At 37.8% G+C, this 22,704-nt stretch overlaps 1 protein-coding gene across 4 annotated transcripts in view; it reads left to right on the forward strand.

Moving 5' to 3' along the window:
• LOC136866972 (sodium-independent sulfate anion transporter) overlaps positions 1–22,704 on the forward strand; it is a 239,988-nt gene that overhangs the window by 117,145 nt on the left and 100,139 nt on the right. For all 4 annotated transcript variants that reach the window (XM_067144074.2, XM_067144067.2, XM_067144082.2 and 1 more), the window contains exons 2-3: positions 1,567–1,805; positions 18,321–18,516. In XM_067144074.2, the coding sequence (XP_067000175.2) occupies positions 1,567–1,805; positions 18,321–18,516 (435 nt within the window). The remainder of the gene's footprint in view (positions 1–1,566; positions 1,806–18,320; positions 18,517–22,704) is intronic.

Below are 22,704 nucleotides of genomic sequence, written 5' to 3' on the forward strand. Positions count from 1 at the left end.
ACCATCAAACAGTAAATCTTCAAAGTAGTCCACTAGATTGTATACAGCACATTGACAGTGATGTGGAGATGTTGGATACCAGTCACCTCATCTGTGAATTTTGCAATTTCATGTTTTTCAGATCAAAAAATTAGATGTTGGCTTTTCAGGCGTTTGCTCTATTAACCAGCAAACCAGCATCTGGTTAATAGAGCGAACGCCTGAAAAGCCAACATCTAATTTTTTGATCTGATTTTTGATATGCTCTATTGGTGGAAAAATATCTAATTCCCTCCATGGGAATTTAGAATTACCATTCATGTTTTTCAGCGTTGACAATGTCCTCTCGTGTCCCAAACCACATTCCATGGAAAAATACTTTCCCGTTGGGTATGAGGTCAAAATCACTCGGAGACAGGTCTGGCGAGTATGGCAGGTGTTTCAATACTTCCCATCCCCCATCGTTGAAGTTGCCTTGTCACATCCATTCTGCATGGAGCCTGACTCACTACTACAGTCTCATCGCCCTGTACATTATACCTGTCCAATACATCACCATATCGTGCTGTTCCATGTACTATGTGTGTCGTACTTTCCAAGACATATGGTCATTGTATTGTAGCACCGTGCACATGTGAGGAAAAACATAGTTGAAATGACTTATGCCCCAGCCCTCGTAGAATACTCTGTGTTATGAACCAAGCAAAGTATGTTGGTCTTCATCTTTGGTCCAAGGCGTTCTGGGTCCCTCTTCCCAGGCTGTGGGATTCTAATTGTGAATTATTAATTTGTATGGTTTGAAGACTGGGTGTTACTGATGTCCTTTCCACATCTGTCCCATTCAGTTACACATTACATTATCCTCCACCACACTTGTACATTATTAGTATCATATGGCAGATGCTGCTGATCCTAATCAGAAGGTGCCTTACAATAGCTGCACCAAGCTTAAACAGCTACATTAAATTATCATCATCATCATTATTATTATTATTATTATTATTATTATTATTATTGTTATTATTATTATTATTATTATTATTATTATTATTATTATTATTATTATTATTATTATTATTATTATTATTATTATTATTATTATTATTATTATTATTCCTAGAAAAGCATGTTAATGCAGTAAAAATATCATTCCTCTGTCTGGTGGTACTGACAGCTGTTTTAAGGAGGGGGACAATCACAGCCCAAACATTTATTTACAGTCAGGGCTTTTGCTCTAGTGGAAAATACCAATAAATAATATAAATATAACATTAATTAATAGCATAAATATTAAGAGCCCTAATACCACTTAATCCAATAAAAAAGAAAATTACAGTTGTAGAAAGTATCCAGGCTACTATCATAGTTACCCTTTCTAACTACAGCCCGGATTCACTGTTTCTTCTTCCTTTTTTTCTCCTGTTCTCACTGTCCGATCAGTTCCCTGAATTTTTTGAACATAATACAGCTCAAGCACTTTGAAGATACCTGCTGTTAAATTGTGCCATTCTGTTTTTGTTTTTTTAGTGCAGTATGATCATTGTCCTTTTAAAAAAAAAATATAATTCATATTTTTCATTATTTCAGGTTATAATAAATGTGTCTATCCAGAAGAAGACAAAAATGAAATAACATCATGGGCTAAGAACCAGTGCAACAATATTTGGAGCAGGTCTTTCCTTGAAAAGAAATTGCCTGTTATTCAGTGGCTTCCTACATATTCCATAAACTTTTTATTCCATGATGTATTAGCTGGATTAAATGTTGCACTTACAGCAATTCCTCAAGGAATAGCTTATGCTGTTGTAGCAGGTTTGGAACCCCAGGTATGAATTTTATTGATCTGTTAGTAAATATATTATTCAATATTGACATCAGGCCCATCAGACAGTCAGCTACAAGAGGATGACGTACCAGTACTGATCCTGCATATTACAGTAATAATTTATTTTTTAAGACATTGTCAAATTCAATAAAATAATTATCATTGGTCTATAAAACAACATAGTCTACTATTACTTGGGATAGAAATACTCGTATGTCTTTACTGACTACTGGAGGTTTATGTATGGTGATTAGGACTGCAACTTAATCTATCTATATATTAAAACACTAGGCTGATTTTTGTTCACCTTCATTTGAGAGAAAGGCTAAGACTTGGTAAAACACTCTGATGTAAGCTCTCGGTCTACATATTTGCAGAGTGTCTTTAAAAGTATAAAATCTGTGGCCATATATTTTTAAATTTGTAAAGAAAAATATAGCATTCTCATTGACGATGACGCTTGCCACTACACCCAGGCTGCCTGAAGCATGAGGGGAAATGAGAGAGTGAGAGCACTGAGATATGAAGTGCATGAAGGGAGGTGGAAAGAGGCAAGCATGCACATGCAGTCAGACGTCTTCCTGGTCAGCTCTACTTCAGCTTCTTCCAGTCGGTGCTAGTGAGTTGCTTAGTCGAGAAGAAGCTATTCAACACTATTTTACTGTCTCTTCTGTAGCTCTCCCTATATTTGCTATTTTGAAGTGATTTTGGAGAAATTTAAACATATGTTCCCAATTCTCCCTATACTGTATTTATTATTTTGACTGATTTCAGAGGAATTTAAACATTTTTTTTTTCTCCATGTAATAATTTTAACACTGAGGCTGTGAACTACTTCCTTTCCAGTAGTTAATGAAATGAGTCTATCCTCCATGTCATAATTTAGTCATGGGAATCCATCAGCTACTGGGAAATTGCTTATTTAGAGCAGTGTCATACTGTTTAGATTATAATGAAGAACACCATCATGAACTGCATTTGCAAACTGTTACAAAAATATTAGCTGACTGGGATAATTATAAGGATTTTATTATTGGCAATCAGTCATATCATCTTCCTGTCAACAATCAAATTGAGAATGAAACATCTCTGAATTGTGAATGCTATGAAATGTATGAAGGCATATAAAAATAACTGGAATGATTTTATTGCTATTCAATGCTCCTATGCTTGTGTTTGGTTTTGGCAGGTGGTGGTGGTGGTGGTGATTATTGTTTTAAGAGGAAGTACAACTAGGCAACCATCCTCTATATAACACTAATCAGAGAGAAAAAATGGAAAGGGTCCAACACTTCGAAAAATGAAGGTATCCGCCAAAGGAAGACAAGGGCCATGAAGGGCATGAAAATGAAAGACTCCCTAGGCCTCCATACGTAATACTGTCGGGGTCTGAAAAGAAAAAGAGTTGACCAAGGGAGGTCGGATAGGATAGATGAAAGTGAAGAGTCTGGCACAAGTAAGTGGAAGCAATGCCAGGACTCAGCTGATGGCCCCGTGGTTGCCAACTCACGTTCCAAAGCTCAGAGCCCCTGAGGCCCCTTTCAGAAGCCTCTTACGACAGGCAGGGTATACCGTGGGTGTTATTCTACTGCCCCCACCCACAGGGGGATTTGGTTTTAGCAATACTGAAGAGATCTGACCTTGAATGACCCAACACCATATGCATCATATACCTGAAGATACTCAGTTGAAGACAAACATTCAAAGTGAAAGAACATGTTAACTGTACCCAGCACAGATCTTAAGTTGCAACAGCATGCATCAGTTATATTTTGCATTCTTGACAAAACTCTATCATAAACTGTGGAAATTTTGTAGCAAGCCTACAAAGAGCAAGCTGTGGGGAAAACACAGGTCTTTGAATGGCATAAACCATTTAGGGAGTGTAAAACTGACCACAAGGATGCCCCATGCTCCGGATAGCCCTCATCTTTGAAGACCTACATCAATGTCAACACAGCTGATGTCATTATGCGAGAAGACCATTGTGTATCGACTGCATAGCTTGCAGTAATTATGAATATCTCCTATGGATCAACTGAAGACATCATCTATCTCAAAGCTGCAGCAAAGTGGGTGTCTCTTGTGATGAATAATAAACAGGAAGCTCACTGTGTGATGGCATGTCAGCAGTAGAAGGGGAGGCTTCAGCGATAACCAGAGTTTTTGGCCAAAGTCATCATATGCAATGAAACCTGATTCCATCACTAATCCGGAGACAAAACAGGAAAGTGTCCAAAGGAAACATCCTTGTAGTCCAACATACGAAAAAGGTCAAGGCTGAAGCAGGTGCAGGAAAGGTCATGCACCTCAACCCTTTTTTTTTATCACTAAGACATCACTTCATCTTTTTTTAATCACTAAAACATCATATACAATTGCGTGGTGAAGAACAATGCACTGTTACTGCTGGTTGTTATTGTGAAGCACTAAAGGGACCACTCGAGAAGAAAAATGCTGCTAAATGACCAACCCTTGCTCAAATGGGATGGATCGTTCATCAGGACAATGCGCCTACTCATCGTGCCATCAGTACTCAAGAAACAATCACCTTATTGGGCATTGAGGTAATGCCATACACACCTCATTCGCTGGACCTAGCACTGTGTGATTTCGACTTATATCCTACAGTGAAAAAGGAGCTTTGTGGTAGTCATTTCCATAGTGATCAGAAGTTACCCACAATACAGTTTTGGATATACTCAATAGACTATCCAAGAATGGTCTTCTGGAGTGTTTTGAACAGTGGACTGAATGGTGGAACCATTATGTTATACATCAAAGAAAGGACAATAAGTTCCACCTTTTCAATACTATATATTGTGTGAAAGTTTTACATTACAGTTAAAACATCACAACTTTTGTATATTCGGTACCGGTTTCGACAGATTCCCTGTCATCATCAGCCGAGAATAATTAAACAAAGACAAGTATAGATCATGATTCTTATGGTGTAATTACAATGGTGGATTAAAATATACATTATATATATATACTATTTTAACCATATATTGTATATTTTAATCCACCATTGTAATTACACCATAAGAATCATGATCTATACTTGTCTTTGTTTAATTATTCTCGGCTGATGATGACAGGGAATCTGTCGAAACCGGTACCGAATATACAAAAGTTGTGATGTTTTAACTGTAATGTAAAACTTTCATACAATATATAGTATTGAAAAGGTGGAACTTATTGTCCTTTCTTTGATGTAAATCTTGTTTCAATACGGAACCTAAATATGAAATTCTTAATGTTAAAACCATTATGTTATGTCCGAAGGAGAATACTTTGAAGGTCTGTAAGTGAATTGAATAAAGGCAGCCAGTATTAACTAGTAATAAAATGATTCCTGATATTTTTTGATACCCTATCCTATAGGCCCATTGTTTATTGATTCTTTGTTTAGAGTACATAATAATCAGACTAACCATGCTATTAGTTATGGCAATTAAAATATAATTTTCATTTCACAGTTTAGAGGTACCACTGATGCAAGACATTACAGCGTTATCGAATAAGATGTTAATTCGGAGAATAATGCTACTGTAAATAAATTAGTTTGACAAAAAGAACATTGACCATCGTACAGAGGCTATGAATATGTGCAAAAATATGAGAAATTGGAGACAAGACAAAGGCACTTTTAAAATGCAATATAAATCTGCCATTTCTGAAACCATTCCAGATATTATGCTGTACTGCGTTGGGTCCTTGACAAATGTAAACATTGTTGCCATTGATGCTTTCACGGCCCGTACTTATAGACATGATATAGGTTTTTGGGCTTATGCCGTGTCAAGAAAATAAGGTAAAATTCTTTACATTTTGCAGAGAACTTAGCTATGCATCATCAGAAGAAAATCTTAAATGTCCACAAGAAAGGCTTCTGAAACAATGAAGTTTGAATTTAGACATTACCCAATAGAAGTGGAAATGGTACGTTCATTCATCACCAGATGGCTCCTCGGACGTGGTACAGCACTAGAGTTCGAAGCAGAAGTTGAAGGAGCCATCAGAATCAGTCTAAGAGGGTCACATAACAGGTATACGCACATATGAAGGTATGACATTGACACAACCCTGGAATGAAACATCTGGCGATGAGGAACGTACAGATTTGGAAAACACCAAAACTAAATAACAATAGTGAATGGACATTGTTCAGAATTGTACTCCTCTCGCAAGAAGACTATGCTTGGTTACTTTGGTCTTTGCTGATGTAATTGTAAAGCTGATCTGCCTGAATATAAAATACTAGACAGGTTAAAACAATTATTGACTAGAGATGATGATGTCTCAACAAATTTCAAAGAAAATATTCAGCAATACAATAATGCTATGTCCTTTCATTTCCTTTGGTGTCAAGGATACCATGCCACCTGGATGCAGTCCATATTGTTTTAAAATTCCTGAAATTGTACACCGTTGCATTCTTTCTTTATATTCAAAAATGTAAGCTACAGTTGTTACAGTCAATTGTACATATTAGATTGCTCAGAAGCTAATCACACTTCATATTTCAAACATTTTTTTTGTAACAGTGTAACCCATACATTCAGTTATATAAGACAATGCATAAAAAAATATGCAAAGGAAATTAAATGTCAGCCAAAGTCATCACACATGATGAAACCTGGTTCCATCGTTTCGACCCGGAGACAAAACAGGAAAGTACCCAACGGAAACATCCTTCTAGCCCAAGACCCAAAGCAAGTGCAGGAAAGGTCTTTTTTGATTAATAAGACAAGCAGATCTTAGATGTTACAATAATCCAAACTCCTCAGTGATTGCTACTGTTTTTTAAACAAGTGACGGTGCTCTGGCTTCACACCATCACATAGTGGTATTTTCTAATCCCAGTATTTTAAAAGAAAGTGATGTTGACAGTATGCAATGTGATCCCTTAACCTATGTTTTAATCTGATCTTAGCCCACCTGGTGGCTATAAGTGTTAACACATCAAGTCTATATCGTCTGACACTGTGGTTAGTCAGTTCCAATCCCACTAGTGGCAAAAATTATTGCCATCATAATGTTCGCTGGCAGGGTAGGAGAGGTGATGGTATACAATTTCTAATCACTAGATTGCATGCCAAAAGCCTGGATTAAACTCCAAACCTGTACCAGATGAGATGAACATGTCCTTGAAAACTCCAAGCACTAAAAGCCATATGACAATTTTTTTTTTTTTTTTACTGGTATTGTGGAGAAACAATGGTGGCATATTTCACTGCCAACAGGAGGGAATCATAAGATGAATATTAGGCAAAATATGACAACAAGCAAATATCTCATATTTTGTATAGTCTGTTGATTCAAGGTTGTCAAACTGCAGGAAATTTCAGCTCTTTAATTAATGGTGAAAAACTTCCTCAGCAATTAACAGTTGACTATTATAGCTGAACAGAAGGAGACAGACTGAAATTAATTCCCAATTAAAAAACACAATTGCATGTTGATATATATGCCGCTTGTTGATGCTTAATACATTGAGTTGAAAATGAAAGATTAAGTGTTGGTTATCCCGCTATGCAACCTGACTGCAGTAAGATCGGTTTCCGGCAGAACTTTCAGCTCAACCCATTGCCATAGAAACGGTTGCAATGAGACTGAAACACTTGGACATGTACTGGGGTTCTGCAGGAGCACTGAATTACTGCGTAACAATCATCACCATCAAGCAAGGACATCAATTGCTCAAGGCCTGAGGCAGTGTGGATGGGAGGTGCATGAAGAAGTTCAAAGTGTTTCTACCAACGACTCAACAAGAAAAGTAGACATCACAGCCATCAATAACAAAGAAAATGAAGTGATGGTGTTAGATCCTACCATTCACTTCGAGAGGGACCTGCAACAAGTAGGAAAATCTGGAAAAACAAGGAACTTATACACCATGTCTGCCATATCTATCAGCTAAGTATAATATTCCTCTTGGTCAATGGATTGTCAGAGGCCTCCTGTTTGGATCCAGAGGTACCCTGCCGAAAAGCACAGCATCTATTCTTCAAAATATAAAAATTCCGTTTTACAACATAGAGAAAATAAGAGATCATAAGAGATTCTCTGCAAATTATTCAGTTTCACTTATACAATCATAATTTCCAGAAAATGTATAATTTCATTATTATAATTACATACTGTGTGTATTCCAGACCTTTATGGTCACCCTCACTGGAGGACGGATGATTTATTTTGCCTTCTATTTTCATTAGCAGTCCCTGATATATGTTGCCAAATTATTAGGATAAAATAGCAATTGTGAGAAAATTTGGTAAATCAGACCTCTTCACTACTTTCACTTGCAGCCCATGGTGGTTTGATGGAAAACCACGGACAACCATTCTCAGGATAGCCGACGTTGGGGACAACCCCCTCTCCGTCTCCTGAATATAGAGGCGAAGAGCCACGGTAGAGCCGTGGCAATCCCTCCTCAACTTGGCTGGCTGGACGGAATGCAGAACTGTTGGACCACGGACCAACCGTGGCCACTTGTAGGTCAAGACCCACTCTTATTACCACTAGCCTTCATCCTTATGAAATTGCAAATAATAGACCTGATGATGTTGTTCATGTTTTTCATGCAAAGTAAAGGAATTCCTATGTTTAAGTAATTAGAAGCAAATTTTTGGTGAGATACAAACTTCCTTATACACAGTTGAGCTTCAGAAGCAACATTTATCTCATATGCACTTATTGATATGTCTTTGAGATAGTTAAAAATGACAAGAAATCTCTGATATTGATAAGACAGTTTCTGCAGAAATACCACATCCTTCCAGTGCCACATTGTACAACTTAATAAATTTTTTCAAATTCCATTGACCTTGTGGCCTTCTCAATCCTAATTCATTTGAACAAATATGGAAGGTGCAAGAAGGATTTTTCCAAAAGAGTATATTCCAAAAACTAAAGAGAATGTAAATGGCTATCCACTTCACCATAGGTAACAAAATAGAAGAACATATATGAAATGTGTACAAGGCACTAATGTGGAAATGAACAGTCGCTTTATTGTTCATTACAATCAATTTCTATTGATGTACTTTCAGGCGTACATTAACAATGAAATTTGTGCAGGTGTAGACAGCATCAAATATGTACATAAATATGTATATGAGAGTCATGATTGCTAACTTTTAAATCACAGCAAATGATGGAATGCTACATTATGATGAAGTTTCAACATATTTGAATGCTATATATGTAGGTTCAAATGAGGCTGCATAGAGGATTTTAGGTTATAACATGCATAAATAGTCCCACATTGTTGTCCGGTTAATTGTCCATTTTTCAGACTGACAAGATATATTTTAAATTCCGATAAAGCTTCACAAGCATTATTACTGGCACAGTTAAAATGTACACAACTCACTGCATGGTTCCAGCTGAACAAAAATCCAACAACGAGGAGTGAATATATTTATCCTGAAACACCAGTTCGCTATATATGGGAAGAAAGCAAACGTATTTTGGAAAAAACAACATAGAAAGTAATAAGTTGGATATAGGCCTACAGTGGATATACTGCTTGTGCTTACTTTTTCTTCATGTAGTAGGTACCACAAGCTTTGAGTATCTCCATACATACCAAGGTATTACCTATCCAACATATAGGGATGAGGAGCAACATTGTTTGATGGAAGCATAAGTTTTTCAAATTCCCTTCCAGTTGAGACAGTTATTCTCGTATATGTGCCTATTTTTATCAGGCTTGCTATGTCAGCCACTTATGGTAAATGCATGAAAGCTCTATCAGTGAGGATTATTTAAAGTCTATAGATGCAATTGTCTTTTAGCAATATTAATGAAACCCTGAAATTTCATGGTTTTTCCTCTCCCAGCATTCAACCTGCCAACTATTACTGTCTGAAATGGGCAAATTATGAATGTGCCACTTTTCAGTTTTGATTTAGCCAACATGGTGATCATAACAACCCAGGAATTAATGAAATCTTTGACATGCTCCAACAAAGCAACAAATCGTTTATTTTTAATCAAAAGTGTTACCAACTGTAGTCAAATGCCAGACATTGGCAGTGACAGATTGGTAAGGGGGTTTCTGATCCTAGTTCATATTTGAAAGAATATAATTAAAATAGGCCTATGTAAGCCTTTTGATGAACTATGAAACCTCAACCAACCATTCTAATTGTTTATTTCAACTTTGTAAATGTGAAATATATGTTGTATACCCAGTCTGAAGGCTGGTTGAATCTTCTACAGCTCCAACATCAGTAGTCATAAATAGCCTAGGCATCACTGAAGAGGCATACAACGGAAATGAGAAATGAGGTAGTTTCCCGTTGCTTTTCTCGCTGAGTTAGAAGTTGCTGTTGCATATCAGTCTGTCAAGCCTACTGCAATTCACACACCAACTGACCCAAGGAGCAATATTTTCACCCCATTCATATCTGAACTGTCTGTATAATGAATGGCAACACTAGCATCGCTCATACCTGAGTCGCTTTCATATTCTCAAAGGCAAGAATAAGACTGAAGACAGATCACTGAAAGTAACAAACTTGTTGTTTTTTTTTTGCTATTTGCTTTATCCTCCTCTGCGAACCATGTGACCTTGCCATGGTGGGGAGGCTTGCGTGCCCCAATGATGCAGATAGTCGAGCCGCAGGTGCAACCATATCAGATGGGTATCTGTTGAGAGACCAGACTAACGAATCGTTCATCGAAAGGGGGGTAGCTGCCTTTCGGTAGTTGCAAGGGCAGCAGTCTAGTTGATTGACTGATACGGCCTTGTAATAATACTCAGCATGGCTTAGCTGTGTTGATACTGCTACACGGCTGAAAGCAACGGGAAACTACAGCCGTAACTAACTCCCGAGGACATGCAGCTCTCTCTGTATGAATGATGTTCTGATGATGGCTTCCTCCCGGGTAAAATAGTCCAGAGGTAAACTAGTCCCCAATTCGGATCTCCGGGTGGGGTCTACACGAGAGGGGGCGATCATCAGGAAGATGAATACTGACATTCTGCGAGTCGGAGCGTGGAATGTTAGAAGTTTGAATCATTGTGATAGGTTAGAGAATCTGAAAAGGGAGATTGATCGGCTAAAGTTAGATGTAGTTGGTATAAGTGAAGTACGTTGGCAGGAAGAACAAGATTTTTGGTCGGGCGACTACCGAATTATCAACACAAAATCAAACAGGGGAAATGCAGGAGTTGGTTTAATAATGAATAAGAAAATAGGGCAGCGGGTAAGCTACTACGACCAGCATAGTGAAAGAATTATTGTTGCCAAGATAGACACCAAACCAATGCCCACCACAATAGTGCAGGTCTATATGCCTACTAGTTCAGCGGATGATGAAGAAATCGAAAGAATATACGAGGAGATAGAAGATTTAATACAATATGTAAAAGGTGACGAGAATCTAATTGTAATGGTTAGATTGGAATGCAGTTGTAGGCCAAGGAACAGAAGGTAATACAGTAGGAGAATTTGGATTGGGACAAAGGAACGAAAGAGGAAGTCGGCTGGTTGAATTCTGCACTGATCATAATTTAGTCCTTGCCAATACTTGGTTCAAACACCACAAATGACGGCTGTATACGTGGACGTGACCTGGAGACACTGGAAGATATCAAATAGACTTCATTGTGATTAGGCAGAGATTCAGAAATCAGGTGTTGGATTGCAAAACTTTCCCAGGAGCAGACGTGGACTCTGACCACAACTTGTTGGTCATGAAATGCCATCTGAAGTTGAAGAAATTGAATAAAGGAAAGAATGCAAAACGATGGGATCTAGACAAGTTGAAAGAAAAGAATGTGAGGGATTGTTTCAAGGAACATGTTGCACAAGGACTAAATGAAAAGGCTGAAGGAAACACTATAGAGGAAGAGTGGAGAGTCATGAAAAATGAAGTCAGTAGGGCTGCTGAAGAAATGTTAGGAAGGAAGAAAAGATCAACTAAGAATCAGTGGATAACTCAGGAGATACTAGACCTGATTGATGAACGACGAAAATACAAGAATGCTAGAAATGAAGAGGGCAGAAAAGAATACAGGCGATTAAAGAATCAAGTGGATAGAAAGTGCAAGGTAGCTAAGGAAGAATGGCTTAAGGAGAAGTGCAAGGATGTCGAAGGTTGTATGATTGTAGGAAAGGTAGATGCTGCATACAGGAAAATTAAGGAAACCTTTGGAGAAAGGAAATCTAGGTGTATGAATATTAAGAGCTCAGATGGAAAGCCACTTCTAGGGAAAGAAGACAAAGCAGAAAGATGGCAGGAGCATATCCAACAGTTGTATCAAGGTAAAGATGTAGATAATTTGGTTCTGGAATATGAAGAGGCTGTTGATGCTGATGAAATGGGAGACCCAATTTTGAGGTCAGAGTTTGACAGAGCTGTGAGTGACCTCAATAGGAACAAGGCACCTGGAATTGATGACATTCCCTCTGAATTACTGACTGCCTTAGGAGAAACCAGCATGGCAAGGTTATTTCATTTAGTGTGCAAGATGTATGAGACAGGAAAAGTCCCATCCGATTTTCAGCAGAATGTTGTTATACCTATTCCCAAGAAAGCTGGTGCTGACAGGTGTGAAAACTACCGCACCATTAGTTTAGTATCTCATGCCTGCAAAATTTTAACACGTTTTATTTACAGAAGAATGGAAAAACAAGTTGAAGCTGAGTTGGGAGAAGATCAATTTGGCTTCAGAAGAAATGTAGGAACACATGAAGCAATCCTGACTTTACATCTGATCTTAGAGGATCGAATCAAGGACAAGCCCACGTACATGGCATTCGTAGATCTAGAAAAGGCATTCGATAATGTTGATTGGACCAAGCTATTTATGATTCTGAAGATGATAGGGATCAGATACAGAGAATGAAGAATTATCTACAATCTGTATAAAAATCAGTCTGCAGTGATAAGAATCGAGGGCTTTGAAAAAGAAGCAGCAATCCAGAAAGGAGTGAAGCAAGGCTGCAGTTTGTCCCCTCTCCTTTTCAATGTTTACATAGAACAGGCAGTAAAGGAAAGGGCATCACAGTCCAAGGAGAGGAAATCAAAACCTTGAGATTTGCCGATGATATTGATATTTTATCTGAGACTGCAGAAGATCTCGAGAAGTTGCTGAATGGTATGGATGAAGTCTTGGATAAGGAGTACAAGATGAAAATAAATAAGTCCAAAACAAAAGTAATGGAGTGCAGTCGAACGAAGGCAGGTGATGTAGGAAATATTAAATTAAGAAATGAAGTCTTAAAGGAAGTAGATGAATATTGTTACTTGAATAGTAAAATAACTAACGATGGCAGAAGTAAGTAGGACATAAAATGCAGACTAGCACAAGCAACGAAGAGCTTTCTTAAGAAAAGAAATTTGCTCACTTCAAACATTTATATTGGAATTAGAAAGGTGTTTTTGAAGACTTTTGTGTGGAGCGTGGCATTGTATGGAAGTGAAACATGGACGATAACTAGCTCAGAAAGAAAAAGAATAGAAGCTTTTGAAATGTGGTGTTACAGAAGAATGTTGAAGGTGAGATGGATAGATCGAAAAACGAATGAAGAGATACTGAATCGAATTGGTGAGAGGAGATCGATTTGGCTAAATTTGACGAGAAGAAGATAGAATGATAGGACACATCTTAAGACATCCAGGACTTGTTCAGTTGGTTTTTGAAGGAAGTGTAGGTGGTAAGAACGGTAGGGGTAGACAAAGGTATGAATATGACAAGCAGATTAGAGAAGATGTAGGATGCAATAGTTACGTAGAAATGAAAAAAGTTAGCACAGGATAGGGTGGCATGGAGTGCTGCATCAAACCAGTCTATGAACTGATGACTCAAACAACACATTTGCTTTATATCGCACCGACACAGATAGGCCATATGTCGACGATGGGATAGGAAAGGCGTAGTAGTGGATAGGAAATGGTCGTGGCCTTAATTAAGGTACAGCCCCAGCATTTGCCTGGTGAGAAAATGGGAAACCATGGAAAACCATCTTCAGGCCTGCCGACAGTGGGATTTGATCCCACTATCTCCCGGATGCAAGTTTACAATTGCGCAACTCTAACCACACGGCCAACTTGCCTGGTAACAAACTTGTTCTTCAATCAATCAATCAATCAATCAATCAATCAATCAATCAATCAATCAATCAATCAATCAATCAATCAATCAATTCTGATCTGCATTTAGGGCAGTCACCCAGGTGGCAGATTCCCTATGTGTTGTTTTCCTAGCCTTTTCCTAAATGATTTCAAAGAAATTGGAAATTTATTGAACATCTCCCTTGGTAAGTTATTCCAATCCCTAACTCCCCTTCCTATAAATGAATATTTGCCCCAGTTTGTCCTCTTGAATTCCAACTTTAACTTCATATTGTGATCTTTCCTACTTTTATAAACGGCACTCAAAATTATTCATCTACTAATGTCATTCCACGCCATCTCTCCGCTGACAGCTCGGAACATACCACTTAGTCGAGCAGCTCTCCTTCTTTCTCTCAATTCTTCTCAGCCCAAACTTTGCAACATTTTTGTAATGCTACTCTTTTGTTGGAAATCACCCGGAACAAATCAAGCTGCTTTTCTTTGGATTTTTTCCAGTTCATGAATCAGGTAATCCTGGTGAGGGTCCCATACACTGGAACCATACTCTAGTTGGGGTCTTACCAGAGACTTATATGCCCTCTCCTTTACATCCTTACTATAACCCCTAAACATCCGCATAACCATGTGCAGAGATCTGTACCCTTTATTTACAATCCCATTTATGTGATTACCCCAATGAAGATCTTTCCTTATATAAAACCTAGATACTTACAATGATCCCCAAAAGGAACTTTCACCCCATCAATGTAGTAATTAAAACTGAGAGGTCTTTTCCTATTAGTGAAACTCACAACCTGACTTTTAACCCCGTTTATCAACATACCATTGCCTGCTGTCCATCTCACAACATTTTCGAGGTCACGTTGCATTTGCTCACAATCTTGTAACTTATTTATTACTCTGTAGAGATTAACATCATCCGCAAAAAGCCTTACCTCTGATTCCATTCCTTTACTCATATCATTTATATATATAAGAAAGCATAAAGGTCCAATAATACTGCCTTGAGGAATTCCCCTCTTAATTATTACAGGGTCAGATAAAGCTTCACCTACTCTAATTCTCTGAGTTCTATTTTCTAGAAATATAGCAACCCATTCAGTCACTATTTTGTCTAGTCCAATTGCACTCATTTTTGCCTTAGTCTCCCATGATCCACCCTATCAAATGCTTTAGACAGGTCAATCACGATACAGTCCATTTGACCTCTTGAATCCAAGATATCTGCTATATCTTGCTGGAATCCTACAAGTTGAGCTTCAGTGAAATAACCTTTCCTAAAACCAAACTGCCTTCTATCAAACCAGTTATTAGTTTCACAAACATGTCTGATATAATCAGAAAGAATGCCTTCCCAAAGCTTACATACAATGCATGTCAAACTTACTGGCCTCTAATTTTCAGCTTTATGTCTATCACCCTTTCCTTTATACACAGGGGCTACTATAGCAACTCTCCATTCATCTGGTATAGCTCCTCCGACCAAACAATAATCAAATAAGTACTTCAGATATGGTACTATATCCAAACCTATTGTCTTTAGTATATCCCCAGAAATCTTATCAATTCCACCCGCTTTTCTAGATTTCAACTTTTGAATCGTATTGTAAATGTCATTGTTATCATACGTAAATTTTAATACTTCTTTAGCCTTAGTCTCCTCCTCTATCTGGACATTATCCTTGTAACCAACAATACATACTGCTGACTGAATACTTCTGCCTTCCCCTTCCTATAACAAATATTTGCCCCAATTTGTCCTCTTGAAATCCAACTTTATCTTCACATTGTGATCTTTCCTACTTTTAAAGACACCACTCAAACTTATTTGTCTACTAATGTCATTCCACGCCATCTCTCCACTGACACCTGGGAACATACCACTTATGATGTAGATGTTGATTCCCATAGGGAACCTGAAATATTTGTCCTGAATGAGTAAATTTACAATACCAATATAAATGGTCCGTTATTGGACATTATAAATTTTCCAGCTAACTCATTCCTGGTTGCCAGCATTTTGCCCCAGTGTGCTAAGTCGGGCTCTTCAGTTGGTAAATAGCACACCCACCAAGACGCATGGCTAGTGCATATCGTGGAGGCCACTGGGTAGGCCTATGGGAATCAACATCTATATCATCTCATGGCCAGGCAGGCATCAATTTTTGGTAATGAGACATAGTCTCTCAAAATGAATTGGCACTACCGGTGGCTCCAAGGTCATTTTGCAGTTGTTCACAATCTTGTAACTTATTTATTACTTTGTACAGAATACAAAGTAATACTGCCTTGGGGAATTCCCCTCTTAATTATTACAGAATCAGATCAAGATTTGCCTACTCTAATTCTCTTGAGATCTATTTTCTAGAAATATCGTATAGCCACCCATTCAGTCATTCTTTTGTCTAGTCCAATTGCACTCATTTTTGCCAGTAGTCTCCCATGCCTTAGACAGGTCAATCGCGATACAATCCATTTGACCTCCTGAATTCAATATACTGTATATGCTATATCTTGCTGGAATCCTGCAATTTGAGCTTCAGTGGAATAACGTTTCCTAAACCCGAACTGTCTTCTATCGAACCAGTTATTAATTTTGCAAACATGTCTAATATAATCAGAAATAATGCTTTCCCAAAGTTTACATGTAATGTATGTCAAACTGACTGGCCTGAAATTTTCAGCTTTATGTCTATCACCCTTTCCTTTATACACAGGGGCTACTATAGCAACTCTCCATTCATTTGGTATAGCTCCTTCATGCAAACAATAATCAAATAAGTACTTCAGATATGATACTATATGCCAACCCATTGTCTTTAGTATTTTCTCAGAAATCTTATCAATTCCAGCTGCTTTACTAGTTTTTAACTTTTGTCTCTTACTGTAAATGTCGTTATCATACGTTAATTTTAATACTTCTGTAGAATTAGTCACCTTGCTCATAGTGTACTCTAAATAATAGGTTTCACCATAAAAGGCATTTTCAAGCAAGAGATTATGAAGTGAAATACCAGTAGTTATAGTAATCCACTGTGAATGTAAATATTGATAGGAAAACAGATAATAGTAGTAGGCCTATAAGTTAAGTAATTTCTGTACTCTTTGAAAATCGTGCTTTTTTTTGTTGCCAAATATCTATTCAAAAGAGTGATAATCAAGGTCCCAATATGGAGTGGAGCAGTAGCTATGAATACAAGAAATACTAGAAGCATTTATGTCTTGAAATAGCCTGATGAACATATCATCAGAAAATGTGTTTGCCAGTAAATGAATAAATTCAGTGTGAGTAACTGTACTATCCTTGACATTGTAAGTAATGGAAAACAGCAAACAAGTAATAAATAAAGTTGTATATAAAAAGGTAAGAACTAGAATAGAAACACGTATTAGAATAAATATAGTGACAGATCAATGTGTGACGAGGGAGCAACAGTTCTTTTACATCCATTTCTTCTCAGCCATGAATGAGCTCGTTCCTATTTCCCAGTTTCATCGGGACAGCAGGCATCAACACTTATTGAGGGGCTATCTTGACAGTTCTTCAATCTTGATGTGGGAGTGTAATATAAGAAGAAGCTAGACAAAAACAGGAAATAGAAGAGAGTTGTAAGATAAAAAAGACACTGATGGAAAGATTAGGAACACAGGATAAACATGGAAGGAGAATAGGATCCCAACTTGTCACTTGTTTATTTATTTTTGTTATTTATAGTCTGTGCCATCCCTATGGTATAGGGGTAGCATGCCTGCCTCTTACCCGGAGGCCCTGGGTTTGATTCCCGGCCAGGTCAGGTATTTTTACCTGGATCTGAAGTCTAATTCGAGGTCCATTCAGCCTATATGATTACAATTGAAGAGCCACCTGATGGCGACACAGCGGTCCCGGTCTAGAAAGCCAAGAATAACAGCTGAGAGGATTCGTCATGCTGACCACACAACGTGCCACGGGGTCTGTTCTTTTTTGGTTTATTTATAGTCTGTAATTATCATTCTTGTGTCAGAAACATCTAGTCTATATAGTTAAAATTACACTGAGTAAAATTACACAGATTTGGATCAAACATTTGTGATACATCAAGTGCATTCTGTGTACCTTGGAGGAGTACATGTTTGTATTGATAGGGTGGGCACAACAGACACTGAAGTATTCTTCAGAGTGGTCATCTCCACATTCACAATTGATCTTGTCAGCATCAACGTATCCCTATCTTGTTAAGGTCATTTTGGATATGCCCACACCTGATCTCAACGTATTCAAAGATTTCCACATTGTCCAATTTTCTTTGTGGCCAGGTGGTAACCATTCAGCTATTGCCATCTCTCCAGGGATGTTGGGACTCCTTGTTTTCCATAGTTTAATCTATATTCTGTAATGAAATGTATGTATCTTAATTACTAATGGTATTTATTTCAGTATGGTCTCTATTCTGGATTCATGGGCCCATTCACATACATTCTGTTTGGAAGCTGTAAGGATGTCACCATTGGACCAACTGCAATTCTGGCTCTAATGACACAACAGTATGTTGAAAAACACGGGCCTGATTTTGCTGTTCTATTGACTTTCCTTAGTGGTTGCATTATCCTGCTGCTAGGACTGCTAAATATAGGTAACTCTTCATTAATACTTTCTCTGTGTTCTTGAAGAATTTAAAATATACAATATTTAAGTGTTAATGAGTGGCCTACCTAAAATGAATGAACATTGGTACTTCTGATATGTTGATAATGATAGTACTGGTAAAAATTGTTTTAAATGAGTGATTGACTGACTTACTATGAAAATAATGTAAAGTTCTATTCAGAATATACCAGGCGAGTTGGCCGTGCGGTTAGGGACGCGCGGCTGTGAGCTTCCATTCAGGAGATAGTGGGTTTGAACACCACCGTTGGCAGCCCTGAAGATGGTTTTCCGTGGTTTCCAATTTTCACACCAGGCAAATGCTGGGGCTGTACCTTAATTAAGGCCATGGCCGCTTCCTTCCCATTCCTAGGCCTTTCCTATCCCATTGTTGCTATAAGACCTATCTGTGTCGGTGCGACGCAAAGCAAATAGCAAAACAAAAAAATTTTAAAAATTAAGAATATAGTGCAACATTGCAGCATGCTATAGGTCTGTATACAGATAGAGAAAAAGTGATTAGTGATTAAACGCTTTTTTTTTTTTTTTTTTTTTTTTTTTGCCAAGTGAATATGGAGCATGTTTTGGTTTAATATTGACTACTTCTTGTTACAATTTTCAATGTCTGTTCTGTATTCATGATATCAGCAGGAATACAAACATAGCATTTATAAAAATGACTTACACTCCTCAGTAGAATTTGAATTTTATTGTGTTCTTATCGGATTACTAGCTTTTCTGTGTTATCCAAGCTCATTGAATTACTAGGTTTTCCGTGTTATCCAACCTCTTATTCCAAGGTAAGTGATATCTTTCTCGAAGGGTATGGTAACATCGCCCTGTAAGCACCCCTGTTGCTGATTTCCATTCCTTGTATTCCCATTCTTCCAGGTCCATCTTCACCTCCTGATACCAATTCACCATAGTTTTCCTGATCTCATAAAATCTTATTATCTGATTGGTCACTCTTTTCAGGTTTATTCTCCACACTTTAAAATCTTCTCAACAAATCATAATCATCATAGCCTAGTAGATTCAGTTCCTCTCTTACAATACCATTACCTTAAACAGAATTTCTGCCTACAACCGCTTTTCACAGTCACTGCTTTCAAGTTAGGAATTCCTTTCCTGCCAAGATTTGAAATTTAAGATGGATTGCTTCATTGAAATTGATTTGCAAGATAATCAAGGTATGAAAATGCGAGTGAATGATTATTTATTGTTGTGCCTAATCTATAAATGAGTATTAAGGATAGTTTCAGTATTGTTTCTCTGATGATGATGATTATGATGATGATGATGATGATGAAGGTTATTATTATTCTTTCATTTTGGCCAACTATAGACCATGTTAATTCGAATTCAGCTTCATCTATTTCTGGGCTTTAATACTTGCCCAGTACTCCTTCATCCTTTCACTCTGCTATCTCCTCCTTTCTTCGTTCATTGTGCTTGGGTACAGGACCTAACTTTTTCTTTAAACTTCTTTGTGGCGTTAATCCTCGACCTGTAAGCACCCCTGTTGCTGATTTCTGTTCCTTGTATCCCCATTTCTTCCATGTCCACCTTCACCTCCTGATACCAATTCACCATAGTTTTCCTGATCTCAAAAAATCCTATTATCTGATTGGTCAGTCTTCCCAGGTTCATTCTGTAGGTATGTCCAAAGAATATGGCTCTCTTTTTCTGGATGGTATCTGAGATCTTTTCCATCTTGAGATATAATTTTTGGTTTCTTTTCTTTCTGTACGACCCATCCTCTGTTCTTTGGAGTCACAGTATCTTCCTCAGAATCTTTCTCACCACTAGTTCCAACATCTTGGACAATCCTGTTTTTATCAGGTTCAAACATTCAGCTGCATACAGTATAAAGCCTCCGCGCAGATCACTGTCTGGTAGTGTCTGAGTTTTGCATTGATTGAGATATTCTTCTTGTTGTAAGTGTTCATAGTTAGTTTATATGCCAAGTTCATTTTGTTGATCCTCAATAAGAGTGCCTCTCTTTCTGACAGGTAATTGTCTATCCACTCCCCCAGATATTTGAATTTCTCCACTTTTTGAATCCTTTCCCTTTCAACTGTCATCCATCTGGGTGCTGTTTTGATGTTGGTCGTGTATTGTGTCTTCTTGAAGGACCTTACTTGCTTCTTCCTGGAGTTGGGCAATTTGATTCTGTGTCTCCTCTACTGACTCTGACAGAACCACAATGTCATCCACAAAGGCTAAATAATCAACTCCAATTCCTTTGTTCTTGCATCCCATTCATATACTGCCTGTTCCTTGCATTTTTCAGCGCCACTCTCTAATCACTTTGTCAAGAAAATTAAATAGAATGGGAGATAGTCCATCCCTCTGTCTGACCACTGTTTGAATTACAAACGATCCTGATAGGATCCCTCTGAAATTGACCTTGGATATTGTGCCAGTCACTGTCTGTTTAATGAGTTCTCTTGACTTCTTATCTAGACCCATTTCTTGTAGTATATGAATTATTGTTTCCCTTTCTATGGAATCGTACGCCTTTTTGAAGTCCACAAATGTGAGCACAAGTTTCTTGTTTCTCTGTTTCTGGTATGCAGTGATCAATTTTAGGTTCAAGATCCATTCTGCATATGACCTGTCTTTTCTAAAACCTCCTTGATACTCACCAATTTGTGGCTCCAATTGTTTTTCTGCCCTATGAAGCAGTGCCTTTGAAAATATCTTATATGTCTCTGGTAGGGGCGATATTTCCCTGTAATTGTTAACATCTGTCTTATCTTCTTTCTTGTGAAGTGGGTGTATCAATGCTGGCAGCTTCTTCTCTTCCCGAATCTTGCTCAGGATTCTTGTAAGTTCAGCAATCGCTCTATCATCAGCATATTTCCAAAGGTCCACAATAATTCCGTCTTTTCCAGGTGATTTATTGCTCTTCAGAGTCTTGATGATGCTCCTGACTTCTTCCAAAGTTGGAGATTCCGAGTCTGGATTTTGGTTCTTCATGATTGTGGTCAAATTTCTTGGATGGTGGTTCACAGTTAAGGAGTTTTACAAAATAGTCTGCTAGAATCTAACTGTTCTCCATATCTCTGTGGGCTACTTTTCCTTCTTGATTTCTGAAGTTCAGAATTGGTGGATCATATCTACTCAAGGTAAACTTGAATGTTTTATAAAAGCCCTGGTGTTATTCTTCTGAAAGTCCTGATCAATCTGGATCAAGCATTCTTTCTCATACTTTCTCCTGAGATTCCTGATGATCTTGGCAGTTCTCTTCCTTCTTCTGGTTTCCGGGTGATTTCTCGGAACACCAATTCACCCATACCTACCGGCGTTCTTCAGTTGCCTTATCATCTTCAGATGACCACCACAGATGTTTCCTCCTTTTATCAAATAGCTTAATATGATAATAGTGGAAACTCTCTTCACTTAGCACGCAGAGCAGAGGCGACAGCACGTAGTGCTGCCATCTAGCGGCTCGCAGGGAACACTAACATAACACGCTATTCAAACACTACACATTTCGACTTCCAACCCAACGAAATACAGACTTTAAGACGTTTGCGTCGTTCTTGTAACATAATATAGGGAAGGAAAAAGGTTGATGTTGATCTGAATGAACCAGTAATAAGAATAAAACAAATGTATTATCAAATTAAAACATTAGATCGTCATGTTATGATTAGGGCCTACAGTCTTCAAGAGCAAATCAAATCTTTTTAAACTTGGTATTTTTACAGGCAATATTTTTCACTGTTGAGTTATTGGTTCTATTCACATATGCCTTTATAGGGACTTTGAAATACTTGTTAGTCAGTAATTTTGCACAGCTGTTACATATACGTACACTACATTCATTCAGCCCTTCAGCTGATCCTTCTGAGGATCATATGACAGTTATGACTTGATGGAAATTTCATCAAATACCAGTGAAATAACCTTCTCCTCCATTCTCATTTTCTTAGTTTTTATTTCCAGCAAGCTTAGAACCATTTTATTTACTCCAGGTTCCACTTGAGCATTTTGTAACCAGCTTCCTTATGACCTGGTACTTGGCAAAGAAAAATGGTTTTGCATGAACTTTTTTGACTTTGGTGAACAATAATAAAAAGCTAAGGCAAAACTTTTGTCAGTACTCGAATATCTTCGACCGTGAGCTTTACAGTTCCCTTGATTTAGTTGAAAATTTATAAAGTTGTGA

Source organism: Anabrus simplex, chromosome 1 (assembly GCF_040414725.1).
Source record: "Anabrus simplex isolate iqAnaSimp1 chromosome 1, ASM4041472v1, whole genome shotgun sequence".
In the NCBI taxonomy this organism is placed as follows: Eukaryota; Metazoa; Arthropoda; class Insecta; order Orthoptera; family Tettigoniidae; genus Anabrus; species Anabrus simplex.